General features: G+C 38.1%; 2 protein-coding genes across 3 annotated transcripts; one reads left to right on the forward strand and one right to left on the reverse strand.

Annotated features, from left to right (window-relative positions):
• The first annotated feature begins 489 nt into the window (after positions 1-489).
• Positions 490-7,992, forward strand: FAM162B (family with sequence similarity 162 member B). 2 transcript variants are annotated; one of them, XM_059468998.1, is made up of 4 exons: positions 490-670; positions 1,089-1,200; positions 4,163-4,271; positions 4,465-7,992. In XM_059468998.1, the coding sequence occupies exons 1-4, from the start codon at positions 553-555 to the stop codon at positions 4,561-4,563; spliced, it is 438 nt and encodes a 145-aa protein (XP_059324981.1). In that variant the 5' UTR covers positions 490-552; the 3' UTR covers positions 4,564-7,992. The 2 variants fall into 2 exon arrangements, with proteins under 2 accessions (XP_059324981.1, XP_059324982.1); XM_059468999.1 differs by lacking the exon at positions 490-670 and adding an exon at positions 916-996.
• On the reverse strand, positions 5,019-25,257 carry KPNA5 (karyopherin subunit alpha 5). The gene is made up of 14 exons (XM_059468997.1): positions 25,152-25,257; positions 22,955-23,088; positions 20,595-20,696; positions 20,412-20,511; positions 19,550-19,644; positions 18,628-18,759; positions 18,270-18,358; positions 17,034-17,133; positions 15,268-15,431; positions 14,119-14,197; positions 13,033-13,158; positions 12,047-12,174; positions 10,237-10,415; positions 5,019-8,663 (listed from the first exon to the last, which is right to left on the reverse strand). The coding sequence occupies exons 1-14, from the start codon at positions 25,153-25,155 to the stop codon at positions 8,476-8,478; spliced, it is 1,620 nt and encodes a 539-aa protein (XP_059324980.1). The 5' UTR covers positions 25,156-25,257; the 3' UTR covers positions 5,019-8,475.
• Positions 25,258-25,343: the final 86 nt, after the last annotated feature.

Genomic DNA, 25,343 nt, shown 5'->3' on the forward strand with positions numbered 1-25,343 from the left:
CTGGAAGGTGTTTTAAGGTCTCCCTGGAATCTTCTCTTCTTCAGGCTGAACAACCCCAGCTCTCCCAGCCTGTCTTCCCGGAAGAGGTGCTCCTGGTCTCTTGTTCTTGTGGCCCTCCTCAGGACTCGCTCCTGCAGGTGAACGTCCTAACACGAAGCTGAACTACCGCGTCTGTTTCCTTAGCTGAGTTTTGTCTCGAACGGTGACTTTCTTCACTTGAGCTGCAATCCGTGGGTGTAGTAAGTGAACACGATGCCTTTTCGGGAGGACCGATCTCGCCGGGTGTCGGCGGTCAAGGAAGGGTTGGCTGGAAGGGTTCGCGGGGCGGGGTGGGGCGGGGCGGGGGCCGGGCGGGGCTGGGGTTGCTCCCGCCGCGGCAGGGTCCGGCTGCAGCAGAGGCTCCTGCCGCAGCAGAGGCTCCTGCCGAGGCAGAGGGTCCGGCTGCAGCACAGGGTCCGGCCGAGGCAGAGGGTCCGGCCGAGGCAGAGGGTACGGCCGAGGCAGAGGGTCCCGCTGAGGCAGAGGGTGCCGCCGCTCCTCGCCACCCTGGCCATGCTGCCGGCGCGCCTCCGCCCCGGGCGGCTGCTGTCCGCCGCGCCGCTCCGCCCGCCCGCGCCGCGGGGAGCCGCGACCGCCGGGGATCCCGCCCGGAGCCCGGGCACCACGCGCGGTAAGGGGCTGCCCGCCGGGCCGGGGGAAGAGGCTGCGTCCCGGGGCTGACGGGGAGATGCGCGGGCGGGCGGCTCGGGACCGGGACCGGGAGGGAGCAGGGCTGTGCTGCCCGGTGGGGCGGCCCTATGGTGGCAGCACAGCTCGGGTAGTCCCGAGCGCTCTCCTGCTCCTTTGGGTGGCCACAGCTGCGGGCGGAGGGGAGGCCGAATCAGACCCGCAGAAATGCTGCGTGCGGGGATATTCCAGAGACGGCGCGGAGGTGACTCTGCGTAGCCGAAAGGCGGAGATCTAATCCCTAAATTACTCTTACAACAACCAAAATGGGTAGGTTTTTTCCCTTCTACACCTTACTGTCAGTCACAATTCTCTCTTAGTGCACGGTTTACAAAGTGGGGGTTTTTTTCTTACTCTTTAAGCTGAGCAGGCTCACAGGGTGGTTGCAAGTTGCAAACCTTCGAAGTTTGACAAGAAAATCCTCCTCTGGACTGGACGTTTCAAGACAGAAGAAGAGATTCCTCAGAGGATCCCGTAAGTGTGCTGGCCTTGTCCAAGGGTAACATGGAGCTGAGGGGAAAGCAGTGCTGTGATCCTGATTCTGTGGAAAATTTAAGGCTTTTCCACAGAGCTTAAAACGATCGGTTTTACAACACTGAGACTTGGAAACAAATTAGAGGGCAAGAGAATTTCCTGTCCTGGTTAGAGGTTAAGATGAGAAAATGTTCCTTGCTAGAGTCCCTAGAGCCTGGGATTAAGAATGGATCCATCTGAGTAGACAGCCTTGGTTACATTTATGTACTGGCTTGTTTGTTTTGCTTAGTCCTAATGTGCAATCAGAGAAGGATGTTATTGGTAAACAATATTTTTGTTTATATTTCGCATAAACTGTTCTAAGGGAGCTGTCACTGAATGACTACATACAATAAATAATTTTTTATTGTAGAATTTGAGGAAAAATAGGGAAGGAGGTAATGAGAGAAGAAGCCCTCATCAAGGAAAACTGAGCACTTGACATGGCCTCAGTCTCCTATTCTTGCTGACCCACTGGACTAGCTGATCCTAGATGATGAAGGTCCCTTCCCACCCAAACCACACAGACTCTACAGTTCTCTGACTTGCTGAAAATTAGCAACCCCTAAGGGAGTCAGGCACTAAACACCTGAAACCCCTCTAATGTTTAAGGCTCCCTTTTCATAGGTTAGCATGTTAGACATCCCTCCAGGATGTTACTTTTTATCATCACAGTATGTCTGTGCCTTGGGTGATATGTGGAGAATAAACAGTGTGCAGAGCTGTGTAAAGCAACAGGTACATCCTCTGCCTATTCTTGCTGGTTCCTGACAGTTTCACTGGAGTTTGCTGAGCTGGACAGTGGCTTTCTGGACAGTTTAGCCTATCTATCTTGTGCAGTTAGTTTCACCATCTTCCTCTAGAGGAAGGTTCAGACATGTCTCAGGAGCTGTAAACGCTATTCAAGTTGTCAGGAGATGTTTATAAAGACATGGCATTTGTCAGTCATACAGACACATGCACAAAAATCACTCCTTTCTGGCCTGGCGGGTGAGTGTTACCACTGTGCTTTCTGGGTAAGCAAAGTATTTTTAGAACTGTAAGACTATACTACACTATACAATACTGTAAATAGTAATATACTAGAAGTAGTTGATTGTTAGTAATTGAGGCTCAACTGTGGCACTGTTTTAACTCGTCAAACAAAGAATTTCAAGGTGTGAACACAACCTAACTGCTGAAGATTGTTTGTACAATGAAACAAATCTGCAGGCTTTTTTCAAGGCTGTTGTGGTTTCTTTGGGATTTTTTTTTAAAGCCCCAGCTGTTGCTCACTTCAGCAGAGGTTTGCCTGGAGTCTCGATTAAGGACTGAATAGCAAAGACCCTAATATGCAATTAGGGAAGAACATTGTCTGTTTTCCTTAAAGTAGATGCAGAAAGCAGGGAGAAAGTGAAAATCTGCCTCAGAGGAGTTTCAATTAGTGCACTGTGAAATATAATTAGGCTAATACATCAGACTAATAACATTTACGGTTTTGCTTTTGTTGCCACAAATGGATTATTGGATTAACGATCCTACGTGCCAGTCTGATGTGCAGTTTGTTTAGAAGATGATTTTTATCATTGTACAAACCAGAAGCAGCTCCTTAGAACTGCAGGCATTGTTAGTCACCTGCAAGAAACAGAGTGTGCTCAACGTGCCCCTCGGGTGTGCACGGGCAAGGAGGGGCTGGTTCAGCACTGCCACCCATGGGACCCGTCCTCTTCCACCACACCGACCCTTAGAGCAAAGCACTGCAGCACCCAGCCTTGCTCCAGGCTCTCACAGGCACTGTCAAATCCCCAGCTCTGCCCCATGTTACTCTTTAAAGTAAATCTAAAGATTTTTTGAAGGAAAGAGAGCATTACAACATGTTTACTTAGAATACAAAATCAATTCTTTATGCAACTACTCTTTTTACACACATAGTTCTGGGTTTATACATACGTATAAAACATGTACTTATATCTTACAAATATATCTATTTATCTATATATAAAGCATTCCCATGACAAATTATGAAAGGAAAATGGTGCACAGCCAGTATTATTATGAATATCTTAAAAACTGTACTCCAAAGTATAATGTTTGACTGGGAAAAACTTAGCTGAAGGTTTTGGGACAATTTTCATTATTTCCTCTACTGCTGGTTCCCCAGGGCCACGCTGCTGGCTCAGAAGAGAGGAGGGTGGAAATGGGAGCTGTACCAAAGCAGATTGCTGGGATGTAAAATGCCTCCTTTGCACTGACTACTGCCAAACAGAGGACAGCAGTTTTCACTATTTTTGCCTTTGATGACCAGAAAAAACAATCCTGTAGATTGTTCTTGTTTAGGTGTGCGTTCCTGAAATAGCGAGGTGGCTGACATCAGCTGCCCACTTTCTGTCAAGCTGCTGCTTTAATAAAGAACTAAAACCTTTAACTTGTAGTACAAATGCTGCTTTAATCAACAATCCAAGGATGTAAAGTCCTTAGCCTACAGAACACCATCTGAACAGGTTAGATATAGCAGTAATTGATTTCTAAAGCTAACTTTGAATAAAGGGAACTTACTTTTACTTCATCCAACACCACATATACATAGTAAACTCCCATCTGTTTTAAACAGATAACCCCACTCAATTTTCACTATGTTTATAGAGTTTAGGGTGTGATTTCTGGTGTATTTATCCCAAGCATTAAAAGCAAACATTTATTGCCTGAGCAATTTTTTCCCAGCTTAAAAAAACCCCAAAAACAGTCTAAATCCACTAAATGTTGCTTTGCCATGGGAAACGGATTAGGATCCAAAAATGGCTGATACATAACTAACCGCAGCAAGCTGAAGATGCTTGTTTCAGAAGCTAATTCTGTATTTTTTAAATTGTGATGCTATGTCTGCAATGCTTTGAAGAGATACTTTGCCTTTTTTAATGACTCAATTCAACTACTTTAATTGCAGGCCAGAGATGCTAGACAAGGCAAGAAACAAAGCCCGAGTGAAAGCCTGTTACATCATGATTGGGCTCTCAATTATTGCCTGCTTTGCGGTGATTGTCTCAGCTAAGAAGGTGAGGTATGACCATGTAGCATACTTTAAAATAATGGAATTCTGTGAAAACCAAGAGCAGGAGCTGAGAGCTGCTCAAGCTTTAGCTAATGTAGTCTCTGTCACCCCCAGCACTCTAAGTGGCTGTTGCCCATTCCTGAGGCTGGGCAGCTTTCCCTGGGTGCACCCTTACTCCTACGCTGTTACTTCCTCAGGCTGCCGCACGCCATGAGTCCTTAACGAGCCTGAACCTGGCAAAGAAGGCCAAGTGGCGGGAGGAGGCTGCGCTGGCCGCAGAGGCGAAGACCAAGTAACTTCACCTGAAATCTGAATGTCCTTGGAAGAGCAAAATTAACTGCTGCTGAGAGCTATTAGTGAGTTTTACCCCTAAATGGACAACTGTAGTATGCACACCCTAGAGCCAGTAAGGGCAGCTACAGCATCACAAAAAGAAAGCGAATGGCTCTTTCATTAGGAAGATATTCAGGATATTTGTTGCATATAATTAAAAATATTTAGAATGTTTTGCATATGATTAAAAGCAGTAATTAGTTTTAAAGGGGATGAGGTAGTTTCCTAAGAATGTCAGATACCTTTGGTTAGATAACCACAAAATATTTACACCCAAGAAGTTTTCTGTCGCAGTTTTTCAGTGCACAAATTGCCACTTGGAACTCATTGGCATCAATGCTGTATTCAAAATGGTATTTGCATTTTTTAGCTTTAAGAAGCAACACTTACTGAAATCACTAAATAAATACAGTAAACATCTGTAAAATAGGTTTTATTGGTTTCTGTATGGTATTTGGAGATTTAACATTCCATAATATTGCATACTACTTATATGTGTTCTGTTACAGTAATGGGCCTTTGGCCTGGACTTAAAGATGCACTATTACTGTCTGAAGTTAATACAGGTAATTTAGATTTCTGACATTATATATGTAAGACATTGTGCCATAAGTATCTAGAATTTCTCATTCCAGATTTCAGTGAAATCTTGAGGTCACAGTTTAAGTCCACATATCAATTTGCAGACTTATAACAAAAATCCTCAGCTGTACAATTTAATAAATTCAAACCTACTGAGATTAACCATGGAGGAAAGACAATAGTGCATCTTTACTATTTTTTTAAAGACAGGCCCAACAATAAATAGTTTCCAGTTGCAAACTTGTTCTACAGCAAACATTTCTGTTCCAACATTATTACTATTTTCTGATTGCTGCTATGAACAGTGTGTAAAGCAAATACTAGAAAATTAAAAAGCTGTATGAACCAATCCTCAGACGAAAGTGCAATGATGAAAAAATTAGATATGATTCAGTGTAACAAGAGTAGGGAACTAATAAAAAAAAATCTTATGTTCTGCATAATTGCATAGATTAGCTAGTTAGTATTCACATTTAAGCAGAACAAATGGTACCCTTTTAATTAAACCCAAACCCCTGTATTTTTAAAAACTTTGTAACTGATGGGGCACTTCAGATTGCATATAAAATGCCAAACTTAGAGATTTTCATATCACAGTTTTGTTTCCCTCTCCATACTAGTTTCATCTCTTTAGGTATCATCATAATCATGCCCCTACCTGCAAATAAGTACACCGGAGCTGACCTTAAGTCATAATCTCTGGTTTTATTTTGCTCATTTATGTGCTTCTAACAAAGCATGATATAAACCCAGCGATAAAATAGGACAGACCATCCTTTAAACAATTTTCATTATTATTTTTTAACAATATCAGGGTAAACCAAATGTTGAGTTTAAATAAAGATTTTCATCATCCTAAGTCCATCAATTTTAGTCCCCTTTCAAACTATTCCATTTAAATCTATCAGAGGCATGAAATATAGTTTGTCTAAATGTGTAAAGTGCAGTCACTAACCGTCCACAAGATAGAATATATATCCACACAACTGAAAACATTCTTTCAAAACAAATGTAACACTTTAAATCTCCTCTCTTTTCTTAATTTTCAAGTCTTTCAATTAAGATTTTCATAGTTGATATTTGGTTTAAATAAGAGAGGTTTATAAATCTAGTTTTACAGGGTTCTCCAAATAAAAAGCAGGCACAGCTGGCTGTTATCAAAACAAGGTTCTTAGAAACAAAGGAATACCCTGTTACCTGAATATTTCTCTTACACTAGAACACTGAAATTCAGCATTTGCTAGTAACCTTGGTAGATTTCCATGATTGTTACCCTGTTCTGTGATAGATGTGCAGTTGGGAGATCATGAGAAAGAATGAGGGTTGGTGTATGAAAACCTAAAACTATGAGAGTAAAAAGGGCGTAAGTACAATCACCTAACATTATATGAAAATTTGGCAGCTGTACTCAATATTATCACACTATTCAAAACTGTTGTATGCTGTACAAATCTAGGTTTAAAGTGTCATTTGCTAAAATATCTCATTATTCAGAGTTCATAAAGTAACAGCACTCCTATATACACTTCTTACACTTCTATCTTCCACTAAAAAGACCTCAAAGGGAGGTTGCTTCCCTCCCATTTCTATCTTAGTCAAAACTGACCATTAATTTAGAAAATCCACTTCAAGTCCCACATTCAATTACAATATAGAATATATTGCTGTAACATCAAAGTGAAACATCTTAGAATCTTAACTTGCATGTAAAAAAAATTCTAAATATAAAATGGTACTGTAAATGATACCACCTTTAACCTGTATTTTTCAGTGCATTAAAATATTATTTAGTGACAAGCACAGTGCCATGGGTAAGTGACTTGAAGTTAGAATTGCAGCCTTTTATGAAGCATGAAATGCTCTCATATGTCACAGATTTCACTTAGCCCAGGAGTTTGATGTTAATACATTAATTACAGGTAATAAAAAATAGCAATACTTCAGAGTTAACCCAAAGTATTAATTTCTCCAAATGAGATATACTACTAATACACCAGAAACACTACCTATATGCAAGTCAAAGCAGAGCATACATTTTTCTGTACTCAAAACTGTTAACGTAAATATTAGAATTCTGTATCTTTTAGTGTTTAACAGCAAACACTGTATATTGTAGAACCTAAATATTTAATGACAGTAACTTCTAGTTAGTTTTGGTGTCCAAATACTTAATGCTATTTACAGTACAACAAACTTTTCCTTCAACTGGTGTGATTCACTATTCATTTTTCACTGCAGTATTTCCATTGTCTTACCAAAAGCAAACCAAATTCATTAACCTAAGGAACAATTCAAGTGGCAGTAGCATACTTGGTCAAAAAACAACACCTACTGTCTAAACTTTTAAGAAGCTATTGTACTAAAAGGCAAACATTGCAATGTTTCTCAAACTAAAGTGGTGTTACCACATCTTGACAGAAGACAGCTCTAAAACATCAGCTTGGTGATTGGTGCACATCACCCTTCTGTCAGTCCTAATTGCAGCTTTCTTGTGGTAACTGCTTCCACTGCAAAGTACTGCAGTTGTGGCTGACTTGTAATGCCATTTAGCAGCTTTCACTACAGAGCCAACATCTAATACCAGCAAGGTCTCTGCTGATTCCAATTTGAAAACCTCTGAAATAGTCCTCTTCCCACGTAACTCAGAAAGTACTTTTTCATATATTCAATATTATATTAGGTAATTAGTATTATATATGTATATCTATTATGTCTTTAAATACATTTTATAAATAAATTCCAACAGTGTGTTGTAAAGTAAGTAATGCATAAAAGTTTCACAATTTAAATAAATATTTTTCACATTCCAATTCAGCTTCTTACAAGCTCATCTTTATTTCATGCCTTAGTTCTGAAGCAATGTTTCTGCTTCAATACAAGAGGTAGATTTGATAGAAACTGGGCAAGTCAAGCCTACTGCCAAAAATTCAACTGTCAGTAACTGTATTGCTGATATGAAGTTTGAGACTACATGAAAAATTCAGAACTACTACCTAAAATCCTACCAAGTCTTACCTACACAGTTCTTGTGAAATCACATTTAATGCTCTTAGACATGATTACTCACAGTTTTTTTCTGTACATAAGAGATAATGAAGAAAACAAATACAAAACAGAGAACAGTTGTCTCTAACACAATATATAAAAGTGCATGAGCTGTTTCTTCATCTATTTCTGTAAAACATATTCTGCTTTTCCTCTAACTTTGGCCATAAAGAAAAGACCTCTGAGAAAAAAAAAAAACCCAAACCATACAAGTGTTTAAATTTTATGCTTATATTCACTTCAGTAGTTTAGAGCTGAAACCCCTCCATTGGAGCCTCCTGCTGTTGAAACACAAACTGCTGCTGACTTTCATCCACCTGAGGTGCAATACTGGAGTCCTCTTCTTCGACACCAAAATAATGTTCTATGAGTTCAAAAGCCTTTTGGTAGATCTCTTGGTTTTCATGCCTCTGAAGAAATTCGATTTTATCAAGTCCTAAATTCAAAATAGAAAATTTTCAAAAATATAGTTGCTTAAATGAATGATGAATTCAAATGGAAAAAGCTTATAGTATAACAGTACTTCTTAAAACAAAAGATGCAATCCCAAGTCACCTCAATTAATTTGATATCACTGGTTCTTAATTTCCTAACTGATGTATTTCTAGTCTTCATTTTCTGCTGTCCAAACTCATTTTAAAACTAAGCTAGAAGCATTTCAATTAAACAAATATCCCAATTTCTGTTCTTCTACTTTTAAATCTCCCCCAACTCTAAATTCTATCTCCACTCATGGAGCAATCACTAGGCACAGTCTGGTATCTTTTTTTGAATTAATTGTAAGATTTAAAGATACTACCTTTTGGAAAGCTTATAATTTTGCAAGTAGAGGACATAATTCAGCCAAAGGAGTAGAGGTTAAGTGCTAGTGCTTAGGCAGTTAGTTAGATTAATATAAAATTTCTGTTTGGGTTTTTAAGGTAATGTAGTTTCCACTTAGGTTGGATTAGAAAGAGCTCAAATGAACCCTTCTAGTGACTGCAGAGGCCAAAGCAATGATGGTGATATAATCAGCTGATTTCCTTACTTGAACTTATACTCTACAGCTTCAGCAGCCTATGCTTAAGTGCTAAAGAAAAGAAGAGAGCCTAGAGAGTCAATACTTAAAATTATGAATGGACAGAAAATCTGTAATACAATAAATTCCATTAAAGTCTTCAGTACTTACTCCTCTTATACGTTTAATTGTTAAGTTCTTCAAGCATGCATTTGATTTAAAAAAGTGAACTCAGTAACAGGGAATTCAGATGTAAAGACAACTTTACTGTAAAGTTAGTACCACCTAAACAGATGCAATGTGGTCAAGTAGGACTACAGTTCTATTAGTTACTAGCAGTTTCTGAAATACAAATGTCTGACAATTTTGTTTTGTCAGAGCTACAAAAAAGGCAATTCTCCAAAAAGAATGCCAGTTTCATTATAAGCCAATTGTGAAAGAATCCAGTCATGAGATTCCACAAATTAGAATGCCTTTATATAGAGGTTTAATTCAAGAACTTGTATAAGAGACTAAACAAAATACTTGCAAAAGTAAAAACTTATTTTGTTTTATGACCTGAAGTTGATTTTGCTGTTACTATATTTACTATATTAAAAAGTAATCCAACTTTAGTATCAATTAAATAAACCCTGATCTTACATCCCTGCTGGTAATGAAACTGTAGCAGACAGGACTATGTATCAAAAACTGCATTTAGGAATGGGTGATAAATGTATGCAAAGCATGGTTCCAATAGACTGGGACACCTGTGTCAAACCCTTCTGAGAATGTTTCTCTAGAGGGACATTTCCACTGTCTGCAGACAAACACCCAGATGTTTTCTGCATTTAACTGCTTTCCCCTAAATGTAACATTACTTACTTTGTGATATTTTATGTCTACTTCTGCTTGGAGTAATTCTTGTATTAAAACTTACCTGCAAATTTCAAAATGACTCACAGTGGTCTTGATTTTACAGCCTGGAATAAGGAAGTTCAGGTATGCAGTTTTACAAGAAGTGTGTTCTTACCATAGGCTTCCTCTATGAGGGCACAGTAAGGATTAACGCCGATTCCATTTTGCTTTGACTCTTGCTCTCCAAGACGCAGAATATTTTCAAGTCCATTTAAAGCCACCTGTACTATTTTTGAATCCATCACAGTCAGGAGGTCACAAAGAGGCTTGGTACAACCTAGTGCTACCAAATACCTTTATAACAGAAACGAAACAGAGGAAGGGGAAAAGAACTGATAATCCAGAACATCTATTCTGACATACCAGTCTACTGCTATAAACACTTACTTTTGCTAAAAAAAGTGGCTGAAACAACAGAATTTCTAAAACATGCAAGAATACAAAGAGAAGCTTAGCTTCTCTTTGAAATAAATATTACAACTTATCTTAATAAAACAACATGAATGTGTGTATTCCTAATCGAAGTGTGAAATCTGTACTCTTTTAAAATTCTTTTTACTACAATCTTCAGGTGGGTTTAATTTAATATAAAAGAAAAAAACTTATCATGAATTTCTTTTCTCAGGCAGTTGAGATTTTCTAGTGCTAAAAATATCAGGTAAACACATTAAGATACATGTAAGAACACTGGGCATTGTTCTGTGCTAACACAGACCACACTAGCAATCCATTAAGATTTTGGCATCACCTACTATAAAGAGAAGGATGCAACTGTAAATACAAAGACAAAAATATTTGGATTCTGAGTATCCCACTCCTTTTCACAATTTTGAAAAAAAATTGTGTATGAACTTCCACAAGTCATAACCTGTGTCCCTGCTTCTCTAGCATGTAAGTAAAATGATGATAGCAATGTTTGCCTAAAATACAGTTTAATCCAGAGGTTTAAAACTGTCCTGCAGTTAGGCAGTAGTATCCTGAGAAATTAGGAGGACTAAAACTTCATGACACTAGTAATATAAACGCATTTTTGATGAAGAGCCATTGCTATGGTATTATATGCATATCTACCATTTGCAGATCCTGAATTAAAATTTATTTTTAAAATGTTAGATTTTGAAATGTTACATTATAAGCAAATGTTACATAACAAGAAATTAAAAGAGATTCAAAAAAAACAAGACACTCTGTTATCCCAGTTATCCCTCTGATAACACTTAGTGGTTATAAGAAAATCAGGATTAGTTACATTATAAATAAGAACATACTCCTTGCAACAGATGTCCCAAATATGCTGGAAAAGTTGTCACATCACTTTCAGTTCTGGCTTTCATATAATACAGTAACTTTTAAATCAAATTATCAGCTACTGATTCAAAGTGATCATTATTCCACAGTATTCAGAGAAACCAGAGAGTATTTTATTCTATCTTTGCAGCACATAAATAGCTACTGACAAAAAAAGTTTAATCAAACTCAGTTCTGAGCACGTTTAGATACCTGCTTTAAAATAATGGTGATAGTGAAGTTAAAATACATGAAGAAACTACTAAAATCCCTGAAGTCTGTCCCCAAATATACAATCCCACTGCACAAGTTTTCTAAAGAACCCCCCCAGTTTTCCATTTTCAAACACTGAAACTGTTCATTAGCTATTCCAATTGTGTTTGACAATGTAATACCAGCTGTAGAAGATAAGCCTGTTGCACCCTTAGGTGCAACACTCCTGAAAAAAAGTAGTATTAATGATGAAGTTTGTTGCATGGACTTCGATTTTTCTGAATTTCTACATTTTCAAGTTGGAGTTTCAAGGAAATGAGGCTATGTTTACAATTTTGTTGCTATGATTGTCAAGATTCAAATGCAGAAATCCATATGCCCTATAGATCCTTAAGCAGAAAAACTAGTAACACACACAAACTCACCTGATTTGTTCAGGGGTTCCTCCTGACGTTGCATTAGTTATGGCCCACGCTGCCTCTTTTCTGGTGCGAAATTCAGCTTTTTGGAGAATTTCAATCAATATTGGAAAAATATTTGCATCTATAACAGCCTAAGAGATGAAATTGTAACATTTTACAACCATTAATAAAGATTTCAGAACACTTACAAGCCTCAAGTACAAGAATTAGTGATGCCTGCTGATATTAAAGCAAAGATTATTTTGTTTAGATGATGCCATACAAACTATAAATGCTAAAGTGAAGTTCAGAACTATTCCAACATTGCACAGCAGTGGCCATCAGAAAACCTTGGGTTTTTTATTTCTCTGTTTCTGGTGGGCAGAGCCCAGCTTACTGGATTGGCCCATTTTAAAATCATACAATGCATCCTGAGTTTTTGAACTGAAGATCAAGCCTCAGAACAAAATTTTCCATTTTACTGAGGTCCTGTGTACTCCATTGAGAGACTATGTCTGTAATTGGAGATTTTATTACATGTTTTAAGTTACATCAGGAAGTAACATTTTCATTTCTGATTGAAGCAGAAGGGGAAAAAATCATTTTGGAATATGTATTCTGATTCAGGATTCTCATTTTTATTGATCAGAACCTTCTGTCAGATAGCTCCAGTCACCTGGAACAATACTCAGGATGCAGTAGTTTCCACAACAATACAATTCAGTGCTGGTGACATCATGTCGGGCTTTTATCCAAGCAAAATATTCACCATTTATAAACTAATTCACTTTTCACTGGACAAATTCGTAGTAGAAATTGTGACAGCTATTTCTATTTAAAATAATATCTCAAAGTTTAGAAGAAACCATTTAGGTTAGGTAAAATTATAAACAGTTAGGACTAAAACAAATAATACAGAGTCAGTGCACTATCCATTTACATCTTGTGCAGGAAAATCAAGTAGTAAAATGAAAACAAAGCCAACCAAGTAACAAATTCCCAGGCTTTACCTGAATCTGAGCTCTGTTTCCTGCAGTTATATTAGAAACAGTCCAGCATGCTTCTTTTCTGATAGATTCCTTGGGACTACTAAGCAAGTGCAAGAGACACGGTAATGCAGAGCAGTTTAGAATCACCTAAAATAATTTAAAAATTGAAAACTGGGTTGTACTATATATAGCCTTGTGCAATATACATATATAAATATAAAAACATTTTACAGAGGACTTCAAAAGACCTTGCAACACATTTATATTATACAAAGTGCCATATCCTGCAAAATTAAAGTGTTCAATGCTGTAGTGTGTGATCAGACAACCCAGCAATTTGAAAGAATCTGCCTTCATTAAATTCAGACCCAAAGACTGACAATAGCAAAACTAAGTAAGGCTGCTTAATGCTAAAATATGAGTAAGTGAAAATGACTGACAAATGCACATTTAATTTGTATAGCTATTTGTTAATTTTTTAAGAGATAAGGTTTTTCATTTAATTACTTAGCAAAATCCTTTTCTCTAGGGCTCACAAATCATGCAGGTTACATTTTTCCTTATGGTCTGTTTACACTAGTACTGCCAGCCTCTTAGAGACAATTATCTTTAAAGTAGGACCTATCTTCCTATTTCCTCCATTACTTCAAAATCAATGCCATTGTCTAAAGTTAATAAAATAGATCTTTAGAATAAATTACATCAGTATACTATCACGTACAAATTCATGGACAATTAAGTATAAGCACAGCTTAGAAGTGAAAACCTTGACTGCTTAAAGACTTGAAAAAGGGGAACCATAATAAGTAACTGAACCCCCTGAAAGGAAGGGGAAAAATTCAAAAAACGCAACAGTCAAAGTACCATACAGAAACTAGGCAATCCTTTATACACAATGCTGTAAAAAAAAAAAAAAAAAAGAGGTGTTCATTCTTGTATTAACTTGATGCTTAAAACAGGAGCTTAAACTATCAAATCAACAACACAGATTTCTAGAAAGCCTCTTTCAGTGACATATGCAGATACCTGTACTGGACATGTATTTTGTTAAAGTTTTCACAAAATTCTGTCTTGCCAAATAACTTTTCTTAAATCAACTAGTCTTACCTGTGTTTGGATATCATCCCCAGTAACAATATTTCCAACTGCTCTTAATGCAGGGGATACCACCTTGTAATCATTATGCCTGGAGACAAATATTATATTGCTTGATATTACCAAGTGTTAAAACAATAATTTTGCATTTTCAGCAAACAAGGGTTTACTTCAGATGCTAAGTATTTAGTTATCAAAAACACTGTATTACTAATTGCACTTTCCCTGTTTAGCCAAATTTGACTACTACAACCCCACAACTGAATTGCTGATTCAAAGACTGAGCACCTCTATGGAACAACACAACTTAGAGCAATCTGCTCAGCAGATCCATTTCACCCAGCTCAAGTATTATTAAATATGATACTGGAACATGTGTCGTTAAATAGGCACAGAAATAGAGGGGGTGTTATGAGGTGTATACCGAAGTTTACTGTGTTTTGTAAGCAAAATTACCCCTTTTGTGAGTCAATAATCCTAGAAGCCAGCACATGAAGTCCATATTCAACTGCCTGATGTGTGGGGGAAGGAAATGACACAGTTGTCCTAGAGCTTCTATGGAAGAGAAAGCAATCTTCCCTGTACTGACAGCTACTAAAGCGAGCTTTTCACGGGGAAGTGTGCTGAGCTGTCTGTGCTGGGAACTACTATCCCAGACCTACTCTGCAGTCCCATGTGAACACAGGGATTTAGTCTCCCTTTCCAGGAAAATAATGAACCAAAACCCAAATATACTGGAACAGTTTAAAAATGGCTCCAGCCAGCCTCTGGACTTCACTGAGTCCAAGAACTGTCTGTAAAGCAATTATACATCCTAGAGAGGAAAGTACAACAGTGAAATAAATATAAAAAAAAAGATAAATTAATTTACAATTCAACATTGGTCTTCAGTCTTTGCCCTTGTATTCCTTCATGTATATGAATTCCCACATTAAATTTTAAGGAATATAAGGAAATACTTTGGAGAAAACTTTTTTCACTGTCAATGTCAGGAATAATTGCAGGAGCCAAGCAAGCTAGCAAGCAGCTTAAAAGATTTCAGACTGAATTCATGTTCATCACTTTCCATAAAAGTAAATTAAGACATCAGGTGAGAAAACACAGCTTAATTTTAACATTAACAGTACTATAAGACATTTATTTGGTGAGAAGAAGACTTACATAAGCAGCTCTACCAATCTTCGACACACTCCAGAATCAATAACAGCCTGAATTTTATCATTGGGACCATCTGAAAGGTAAGAGAGGGCCCAGCAAGCATCTGCTAATACATCCGGGTCACTGCTAAACAACAGTCTTGACAAAACATTTAAGCAAGGAGCAACCTAGGTTAAAGAAAAATATTGCATAAAATTAGGTGTTCCATACTTTTCAAGTTTCAGAGAACACTCTGCAAAGACATAAATGTGCAAAACCATTTGCTGCTCAGGTACACAAGGTCATTAATGAATGAGGACCCAAGTGGAACACTTTCTAATTAAACCAGATATCCAATTCAAACCAGCAAATTGGATAAATTCTGAATCACAGCCTATTTATTGAGAGGTACTGTATTAAGTAAATAATTGTTCAGCTTAAATAAAAAATCATCTGCTTTTACAGGAATCGCTGATGCTTTTTAATCATTCAGGGAGCAGAAAAGTTTGGGTTGTTGGGGTTTTTTTGGTTGGTTTTTTTTTCTTTTTCTTTTTTTTTTTTTTTTTGCTGGCTTTGCAGAAGTAGTGGCAGTTATTTGTAATAACCAACCTAGAGTAACTCACACAGCACCCAACATTCACTGTACTGGTGAAACAAACAATGTCTCATTTCAGTTCTCACTGCCACTGTACCCTCTAGCCTTCATCTCTGTAACTTTTACGCAGAGCCGAGTGAATTAGACTATCTTAGCACCATTTGGAACCTGACAGATGTCTGCTGCACAGCCTGGGAATTTCATATTCTTTGTAGAAATTGATTCTTTACCCTACATGCGTTATGCAAATTCAGTCTCTATTATGTGTCCAACTGCTGCTATTGCAAAGGGCAAAAAGCAGAAGACTTGGTCTTATTAACAGCTGCCTACAGGGCATCCTTTTCCTGTGAGGTTTTGTATTCAGGCAGCAAAAAATCTTGGTTTTTCACTACCAGAACAAAACACTAGTAAAGGATATAGGTTAGGCAGAGTCATTGTGAGGTGAACAATTAAGAAACATAAGAAATCCCCCCTTTTTGTTAATATTTTTTTAAGAATTAATAAGTAGCAATAAATACTAGTTAGTAATTACTAACTCATGAGGTAAAACTCTCTCTAGATTAACTTTAATGATCATTTAAACTCAGTCTCTTCTACTAGATTATCCAGTGTTAATCTTTTTTAAAGTCATTAACCTTACCGAAATTAATTTCATACTGAAAAAAACCTAGAAGTCCTACTAGTCTCTAGAGTCTTTATAGCCACATAACTAGAGAAAAGAAAAAAAAGGGGAGAGCATATAGGCTCTCTCTGTCATCATAGTCTGATTTAACTGCATCTGACAGAGCAGGAAACGCAACATTTTATTCATGCAGCATGCACTCACAATCATAGAACAACAAAAAAAAATTGAGGAAGCTTCAACTATAACTCACATTCTCTACAACAGTTCTGGAGAAAATACAGTCCCACATGGTTTAGTGCTGAATGTATAATTTGTCCATCACTTCACACCAGTGTATGACTATTTGCACCAGATTACAGTCTCAAGTTTCTAAGTGATATGATTTTATTGCTGATCAGTGCCAAAGTAGATGATTTTTCACAGATACAACAGATGGGCAAGACTGTGTGATGACATTAAAAACATAAAAAGTATGTCTATATTCAGATTCAAAGATTCTGTTTTATAAAATATTACAAACATAAATATTCTTTAGCTTTCTGATTTCTCAAAATTACTACTTTATTATACCTTACTGAAGTCTGGAGGTGGGTTCTTTCCTCTACAAAGATTTGAGAGTGCCCAGACTGCATTTCTAGTCGTTGTAAGACGATTCGAATTTGTTAACAATCTGTGTGAAACAACAAGCAAAAAAGTAATGTCTTATTAAAAAATAGTTAATTTTCTGGGTATTGTTACCAAAAGAACATCACATAAAGAAGTGAAATTCTATTATTGATCACTAGTTTAAATTTATTTATCTTCATATCTTACATGCTGCAACTATTTTCTTAAAATCAACTGAACCTGAGATTATTTTGCATAATTTTGGGAGGTCTCATTCCCAAATCACATACATGCATATAAAGTAAGCAATTGCTTATATCAAAGATCATTCAACCAAACCTTTCTGAGGGTCTTTAGAAGGGGCTAGGAGATGCAACCCTGCATGAAATGAACTTTGATGTTTTCATTCAGAAAATGCAATTAATAATAATAAAAATACTTCCATTAAAAGCTGAAACTTGGAAGTTCTTGTAAAAAAATTAACACATTACTTCTAGAACATGAAAGATTCAGCACCTGAAAAATCAGGTACATAACAAAATGTCTAAAATGTTATTCTTTAAGCCCTTGGTGAAGGTAATCATATTCTCCCCTGCTATTTTAAGCTATTTTACAAATGTTTCATTTTATTACTTTAGGTGGTAACAAACTGAGTAACATTTGTCTTGTGCAAACTTTTCCCTGTGATAAAAATACAATGGTAAGCACATAGTAAATGCTGGAATGATATTCCTAGTGAAGATAAATCTTGTGGAATACAGCTCATGTAACAACTATTCTGTCAGCTCATCTCAGCAAGCAAATAGATAAATAGGAAGACTAGAGGTTGGAACTACTGAACAATAGTGGAGAAAACAGCCCATTCCTAGGCAGATGGAAACCTACAAGAGGGAATCAAATTATGTCTCGCACCCCATACATTCAGAAATCTGACAACACCGAGTTGGCACAATACAGAAATTTCATACCTGTGAAGTAACACTTCCCTCCTTTTGAAAACATAGAAAAGCTTCCAGTCATGAACTAATTAAACATATGCATGAAGCTCGTGTAATCCAAAACATCAAATTGCTTCTTATTATATTGTTATGATTCCCAAATTAGACAAAAACTTATATTCTTTGCAAGTAAATTCTAAGCTGAAGTTTTCATTTATCGATACACATACAATAAATTATAGTATTAGTTTACAATACTTACTCTAAGAGAGGTGGCAATATTCCACAGTTCAAAACAAAGTCTCTGCATTCTGCATTATCACCAGCAATGTTCCCAAGAGCCCACACTGCCTTAAAAAGCAAAGCATCCAAGTGAATTTATACATACTTGCAAATCAACTTTTACAAATATTCTATACCTTTTACAGCAAATATTACAGAACAGAAAAAAAATCCATGATGGGAAAAAATAGTGACAGTAAATTTTTATCTTCTTGCAAGCAGATCAACTAGCTAGTAGGCAAATGGGGGTCAAAGCCTCTGTAATCCCACACATCCCAAAAGAGATATTCATAACTGAATTTTAAATAGTTAGAAAAACCCCTCAAGAAGACAGTTACCTGCTCCTGTACATCTTCATGTTCTGAACTAAGCAACTTAATAAAAATGGGAACAGCTCCAGTTTCAATTACAACTTTGGTGTGTAAGAAAGTTCCAGATGCTATGTTTGTCAAAGCCCAAGCTGCTTCAAACTGTTGAGGAACACAAACAATCATGTTGAACCACTCAACAGTAAAACTCAAAATCATGACACGAAGTTTGACATAAGAGTTTCAGAGGTTCATTTTCCAAGTTTTTTTCCTTTCCATTGACATGCAGTTATTTTTATAGTACTCTACACAATAAAAAACCTGGCATTGACAACATCTCGATTTAGTAAGAACTTTCATTAACTACATTGTTTTTAGGTTTTGGCTTACAGAACTAAGAAAGATTTTGAGTCACTATTAACTTTTATTTATTCAATACTAATTTAATTCTTCTAGAACAAATGTCCACAAGGCCTAAGTGCTACTCCCACAGAGGAGCAGACAGAACTAGTTACTCCTACCATTAATTAGATATTTTCTCAAAGATTTTCTAAAAGAATTTCAAACAAGCCTGTCAGTTTCCTGTATTTTTTCCTAAGATTTTAGCTGAAAAGTACTACAATATATTCAACACTTTGTCAGACAGATTCTGCTCACACATCATTGCTGATAATCTTAATATACCATTCTGTAAATCCTCTTGAACACCTTTTGTTTCAACACCCAAGTTTTTGTCCAGTTGAATATATGACCCTAAAGACTACTATGAAATTCACAAAATCAAATCACATTTTTAGCAGCAATAAGGAAAACATATGGCTTCAGTGGTGAAAAATAATTATATTTGGTTATTCAAAACCCCCACCAAACAAAACAACATGTGCCTTCCAAAGCTCTTTTGGAGCGTTTCTAATCCCATTCAAAACCCCCAATCAGTACAAGCTGAACTCACTTGTAGAGTGTAATTTTCACTCCTCTCTAGAAATTTCACAAATCTCTGTACTACTCCCGGTTTTTGAATGACTTCATCTATAGGTGGATTAGGCTCTAGGGAATAAAAATAAACATATTTGTGTTAAAAGACCAAATAAATTCCTTTTTCAGTATGACAAGGACCATGAATATGATTTGTAGATCTCATCGAAATTTCATTCAATCCTTTCCTTTCCAGAAGGAGTTACAAACTTTTCACTTGCAGGATCTTATCTATGAAGTGGTACAATGTAGTAAACACCCTGTTACATATAATAACAGTAACACATACTATTACCATTTGCATGTTAGTAACATCACAAAACACTCTTCCTTCACACTGAACAACAGTTCAGGTTGGTGGAAGAGCAATTATGGCTACTGGATGCCATTTTAAAAAGACCAAGCACACCCTTACCCATCATGCTGTAAACATACCAGCATCACCTTAAGACTGCATGTTTTACAGCCCCAACAAAAACAAGTTACAACTCTTCTTTGCCAGCCATGTAATTTTTTTTTTTCCCATGAGGAGAGAATGGGAGGAGAAGCTGAATCACTGCAACAATTATTCTAAGTATGTTAGTGTGCAGTGAGTTACTGTCCTGGACACCTTAATCAAAAACATTTGTTTTTTACTTTGAAAGACTTAACATTGACATAATGAAGATTTCTGTATTTAGCCATTAGGTCAGAAGAGAATTGGCAGTTTATAAACAGAACTACAAATTTCTGCAAAATTTATTTCAAAATAAAACATAACAAAATATTAACTGACACTAAGTATAATTCATAACAACACAGAAGGAAACAACTAGAAAAAACAGGCAATGTTTACCTACCTTTAGAGAGCAATTTTCTGAATTTCTGAGTTGCTGTGAGTTGCTGATCAGGGTCATCTGAAAAAATCATCTGTACCATATCTACAGTAATAACTTCTTCCTAAAAATGCAAGGAAGATTTCTTAAAGTGTAGTACTATGCACACTAATAGATAACATTCTAAACACACTCTGAAGTATTTACCTCTGGAATAGGAACAGTAGAGCTGACATCAGGATCCTGAATTGGGCTTTCTACCATGGATTCTTCATTTCCCGGGAGAGACACGTTTCTGCGTTTAAACAGCTGAACAAAGGGGACATTTTTGGGAGATGTTAAGGGTAACCAAAGTGTGGGTACAGATGACATACACGCCAAGAAATGCTTTCACCAATACCAGTCAAAGAATTTTACCTATTCACCTTCCTATTCACCCACGCAAGGGAAATTTTATACAAAAATTTAGATAACATAAAGGAGAAAAACTATCATATCTGTATCTTGAGAAACTGCACAGCAACACTTCAAAATAGACATTCAGAATAGATTCTTACTAGTTATAAAGATCCATAATATTTTCACAAGAAAAGAAGATACAGATCTTTTTGCTTTTAGTCTTTTATCCCTTATAATTACCATCCATTTTAAACAAGAACTAGTATTCTACAAGCTACTTTCCCCTCCCTTAGTCCATAGGCTAAAATCACCAACACAGAGGCAATGTTTGTGTTTCAGCACACTGCATTCCACCCTTCTACAGAAGACTACTAAGCAGCACCTGTATTTTATACCCAGCTGAGGAAAGATTAAACTAGAAAGATAATTTTCATATAGAAGAGAAAAAAATAGTGTAGCTACAAGGTGAACTTCTGAACCATGCACCATTAAACATTCACTATGTCCAAAAATTGCTCTACAATTAGCTGCACACACTGTCTATGCTCAGAATACATACCAGCACTGTAGTATTTAATAAAATATATTAAATGAGTGCCTCTTCATTTTCTGGCATATAAGCAAAACATTCACATTGACCTGTTCTCTTCTAGAAACCAAACCTAAATTTTTATCTTTATTCCAGTACTACACTTACAACAAGTGTAACCACCAAATTTAAGAATATTTACATTTCTACCTTTAGAAAGAAATTATAGGCTCTCAGTCCATTGACTAAGATTTTACCTGTAAGCATAATAATGAAACAACCTATAAATCCTGATGTTCTGTCCCTCTAGGCATCTACAGACCTAGGCTTCTGTTGTTCTACACGTCCAAAACTGCAGAACAACTCCATGTTTACATCCAGCTCTATTTCAACAGGAACCTAAACCTGTTTGATGAAATTATGGGTTGGGTGTAATTCTGGACACAAAGCAACTACAGAATACTGAGTGCAAATGAGGCTTAATTCCATTTAAACCCACAAAGGAACAAGAAACAATACTGCACATTTGGAAGACGAGCCATTCTTTCTCAACGCTCAAAGAACACAGAAGTTCTTGGTTGAAAAGTATAAACTTGCTTGGTCTTTCTACCAGTCACAATTTCTTCTGGAGCACAAGCAGTCTCATCTCCCTGCATACTCATTCTCAGGTCAGAAAAAGCTGAAAACCACCAGTCTAACAAACTAAGATCAAGCAGACCATAACAGTAGTCTCATAGTTACAATAGTCAGCATGGGAGAGGAAACACCCATTATTTTCACTATTTATCTAGGGAGCATTTACTACAAAATGTGTAAATAAAACTTTCAGCAGGAACTGCAATGCATTACCCATTCAGAGATAAGTGCTCTAGTACCACACCACTTCTGACTCTTATCCCTCTGGCCCAAATAATTGAAATTCTTTTTCCATGCACCACTTTCCCAGTAGAAGGGTAAGCATTCCACCTCATAGGAGACTGCAGACCAGAGCCTGGGACACTCTCGAGGTTGTGGGAGACAAAGTCATCCACTTTAGACCAAACAGAAAAACAAACTACCTTCCTTACCTTCCTGGCAAGAAACTACTAAACATTCTGTGAAGAGGAATTATGACAAACTATTAAACAATACAATGTTCAACACACTTGGTCACTAAAAATTCAATGAGAACAGAAGTTTGTATAATAGTTCAGAGACACTAACTGGTAGCCACTTTTTTAAGCTGGTGTAGAAGAGCTCTTAGGCAATTTGAAGCATGATATCAAAGATGAAAATAATCTTCTCCCTTCACACACCAAATTTGACCCCAGCTCTAGCAGAGAATGCAAGGTTTCAAATTCTTACTGGAAATATGCGTGTTCTTCTGGTCTAGTCCCACATGTATAAACCTAGACTATGGACTGATGTTAAAAGTCACAGCTCTCTCTGTGTGCCCTAGTAACTTAAAAGGGCTTCTATTCATCTTTTTATTATTCTATTGAGAACTGTGCCTGGTGCTTCCCACAAATGCAAAGAAAACAGACATTAAACCTGGCACTCCTGGATTCCACTCTAGAGGATGAGTCTGTTCAAGTCCTTTCAGGCCCCTGAATATAGTTTCACAGGCACTGAACAGTGAACAGCTCCCCAGGATGCTTACCTGCTCTTCTCTTTTCTGTTTCCGAAGCTGGATTCCTTCCTCCTCTCTTCTCCTGCGCATTTCTTGGGGATTAAGGGCATTATTCTTGTAGCTTTTCATTCTGAAGTTATCTTTACCTGGGCTTGCCATGTTGTCTATTGAAAAAATACAAAATTACTCCAAAAGGTCACACCTGTCATCTCTTGTACAATGAAAATACCCACAGCACTTGCTATATATTCCTGCATCTGTTTGCAATATCGAGTTCATCAACAAAAATCTTTAATGCGGAAACCACAGAAAACCTATGCCTAGACAGGCATGTCCAAACTGCAGATTAAACTACAGCTCAAGTCAAAAAGCAGATACAGCATTATAGGACATAAGCTACTGTAAAAAGAAACTATGCATCTTACAAGCCAACTGAAAAACAAAAAGCTGCTAAAAAGACATTATGCTGCTAAATTTTGATTCTGTCAGCAAGCAAGCAAAAAAAATTCCTTCCTCCTCTCATAAAGATGACATTTGAATGTATTACAAATAAACACAAACCCAAGAAGAAAACCTGCAGCAGTTACTGCTTCATTTAATACCTTATGGCATTGTTTCTTTACTTTCACTATCTCACAAACATAACAGGATCTAAGGGCTGTGCTTTTCCTTCTAAACTGTGTGCAGGAAAGTAATTTAAGGGTCAGTAACACACAGACAAGCATACTCTTTTTCATTTTAAATTAACAAGATTATTGTCTCACTCCAATTACCAGTTGTTTTAATGGATTTAGAAGATTAGAATCTAACTGTCATTTCAGGTGTATCAGCTGGGGAAAGATCAGTGATAGTTCACCATTCTGTCACCAGCACGATCAAACGGAGTGGAAAAGGTTGCTAATAGCACAGTGCCTTTTTATAAAGCTAGAACTGAAGCCTTCATCTGAGAAACAACTGTTAAAAACAACACTCTACACAAACTATCACTCCTCTGGAATTCTACAAGGAGAAAACATGTAAACTACATACAGCTCCTGAGCTATGCACAATTCTCTGGCAACTTCCATGCTGAGACAATTTGTTTTGAGGTTTTTGTTTGGCTTTTTTTTTTTTTTTTTTACCATGACTACCAAGGACCACTAAGCTATGAGAGGACAAGCTATGAGAGGAAATCAGACTGCACACTTAGGCTGATATTAAGGCACCATCGCAAGGACTCGGCAGCCTGTTTCACCCAAGTATCTGCTTCACAAGAACCTAAGTAAACTACTGACATCTCTGCACAACAAGGCTAAATGTGCCACTGTCTAAGGCAAATTTCTAACAACAGCCATGTAGCTTTATTTTCCCAACAATGCCACTGGATTATCTAGTCCTAGAACACCATCCCTTTCTTAATCATTCAAGCCTTGCTAGTTTAGTTGTGCCAGTGAAACTGTCGGGCCGAGAAATGGACTGAACAAGAGAAACGCACGTTCAAAGTAACCCAGTCACCACCTCTCTGAAAAGTTACAGAAGGTCAACTAGAAGGAACGTCCCATCGAAATTGTTTTTAAAAAGAAAAACTGGGACATTTATGGCTTCCATCCTACCACAAGGCTTTGAATATAGACATCATAAGGGCAAGAAGACTGGCAGTCCTTGGTTTCACATCGTCTGCGTCTAGATCCACGCGAGCCTTCACTTCTGTGCCACAAAACTACACCCGCTTTAACACTGAATCCCTCCACCCACCACACCCTGCACTGCACCCACTTGTTGTGCATAGTCTAACACCTATCATACTACTTTTTCTTTTCCCCCTCCTTCTTGTCTACCTGGGGCTCACTAAACACGGCGGCTCGCTGTCCCTCCGACCCCTCTCCGGCCGAACGCTGCCCACAGGCTTCGCACCGGCCCGGCCGGGACCGCCTGACCTGTCAGCCCGACAGGCCGGACACCCGCCTGCCCGCCCGGGCTACACACAGCGACGAGAGGCGCTCTTCATCCGTCCCCAGCAGAAAGGGTGAAAAGCCCCCTCCACCAGCAGCAAGGCAGGGAAGGGGGAGGACGGCAGAGCCCTCCTGCCTGAGGAAGAGGATACCCCGTCCCAGCCCCGACCGAGCTGCCATGCGGGCAGTGCCGCCGGAGCCAGCGGCAGACCGGCCTGCACTGGGCACCCCGTCCCCCAAGCGGTGCAGCCTCTGCTACCCCTACCCGCCGGCTCTCAGCGCCTTTCCTTCCTTACCCATCGCGGCGGACACGCCCGGCGCCCGGCGCCGTGCAAACGCGAGCTCGCCGCTCCGGAGCGCTCCGCACCGGCAGCACACCCCGATGCAAGATGGCGGACGCCGCCCCGCCGCGCGCCGCACTGGTCGGGGGGCGGGGCCCGCCGCTCCCAGCAGCCTCCGCGCGGCTCGCGCCCGCCCCGGGCCGGGGA

Source organism: Ammospiza nelsoni, chromosome 3, assembly GCF_027579445.1.
Source record: "Ammospiza nelsoni isolate bAmmNel1 chromosome 3, bAmmNel1.pri, whole genome shotgun sequence".
In the NCBI taxonomy this organism is placed as follows: Eukaryota; Metazoa; Chordata; class Aves; order Passeriformes; family Passerellidae; genus Ammospiza; species Ammospiza nelsoni.

Coding starts and splice junctions, on each gene's coding strand:
- FAM162B (XM_059468998.1), top strand. CDS start 553: ATGCTGCCGGCGCGCCTCCGCCCCGGGCGGCTGCTGTCCGCCGCGCCG. Junction 671..1,088: donor GAGCCCGGGCACCACGCGCG/GTAAGGGGCTGC, acceptor TTACTCTTTAAG/CTGAGCAGGCTCACAGGGTG. Junction 4,272..4,464: donor TGATTGTCTCAGCTAAGAAG/GTGAGGTATGAC, acceptor TTACTTCCTCAG/GCTGCCGCACGCCATGAGTC.
- KPNA5 (XM_059468997.1), bottom strand. Junction 20,512..20,594: donor CTACTGTTCCTATTCCAGAG/GTAAATACTTCA, acceptor TTGCATTTTTAG/GAAGAAGTTATTACTGTAGA. Junction 17,134..18,269: donor ATATTGCCACCTCTCTTAGA/GTAAGTATTGTA, acceptor TGTTTCACACAG/ATTGTTAACAAATTCGAATC.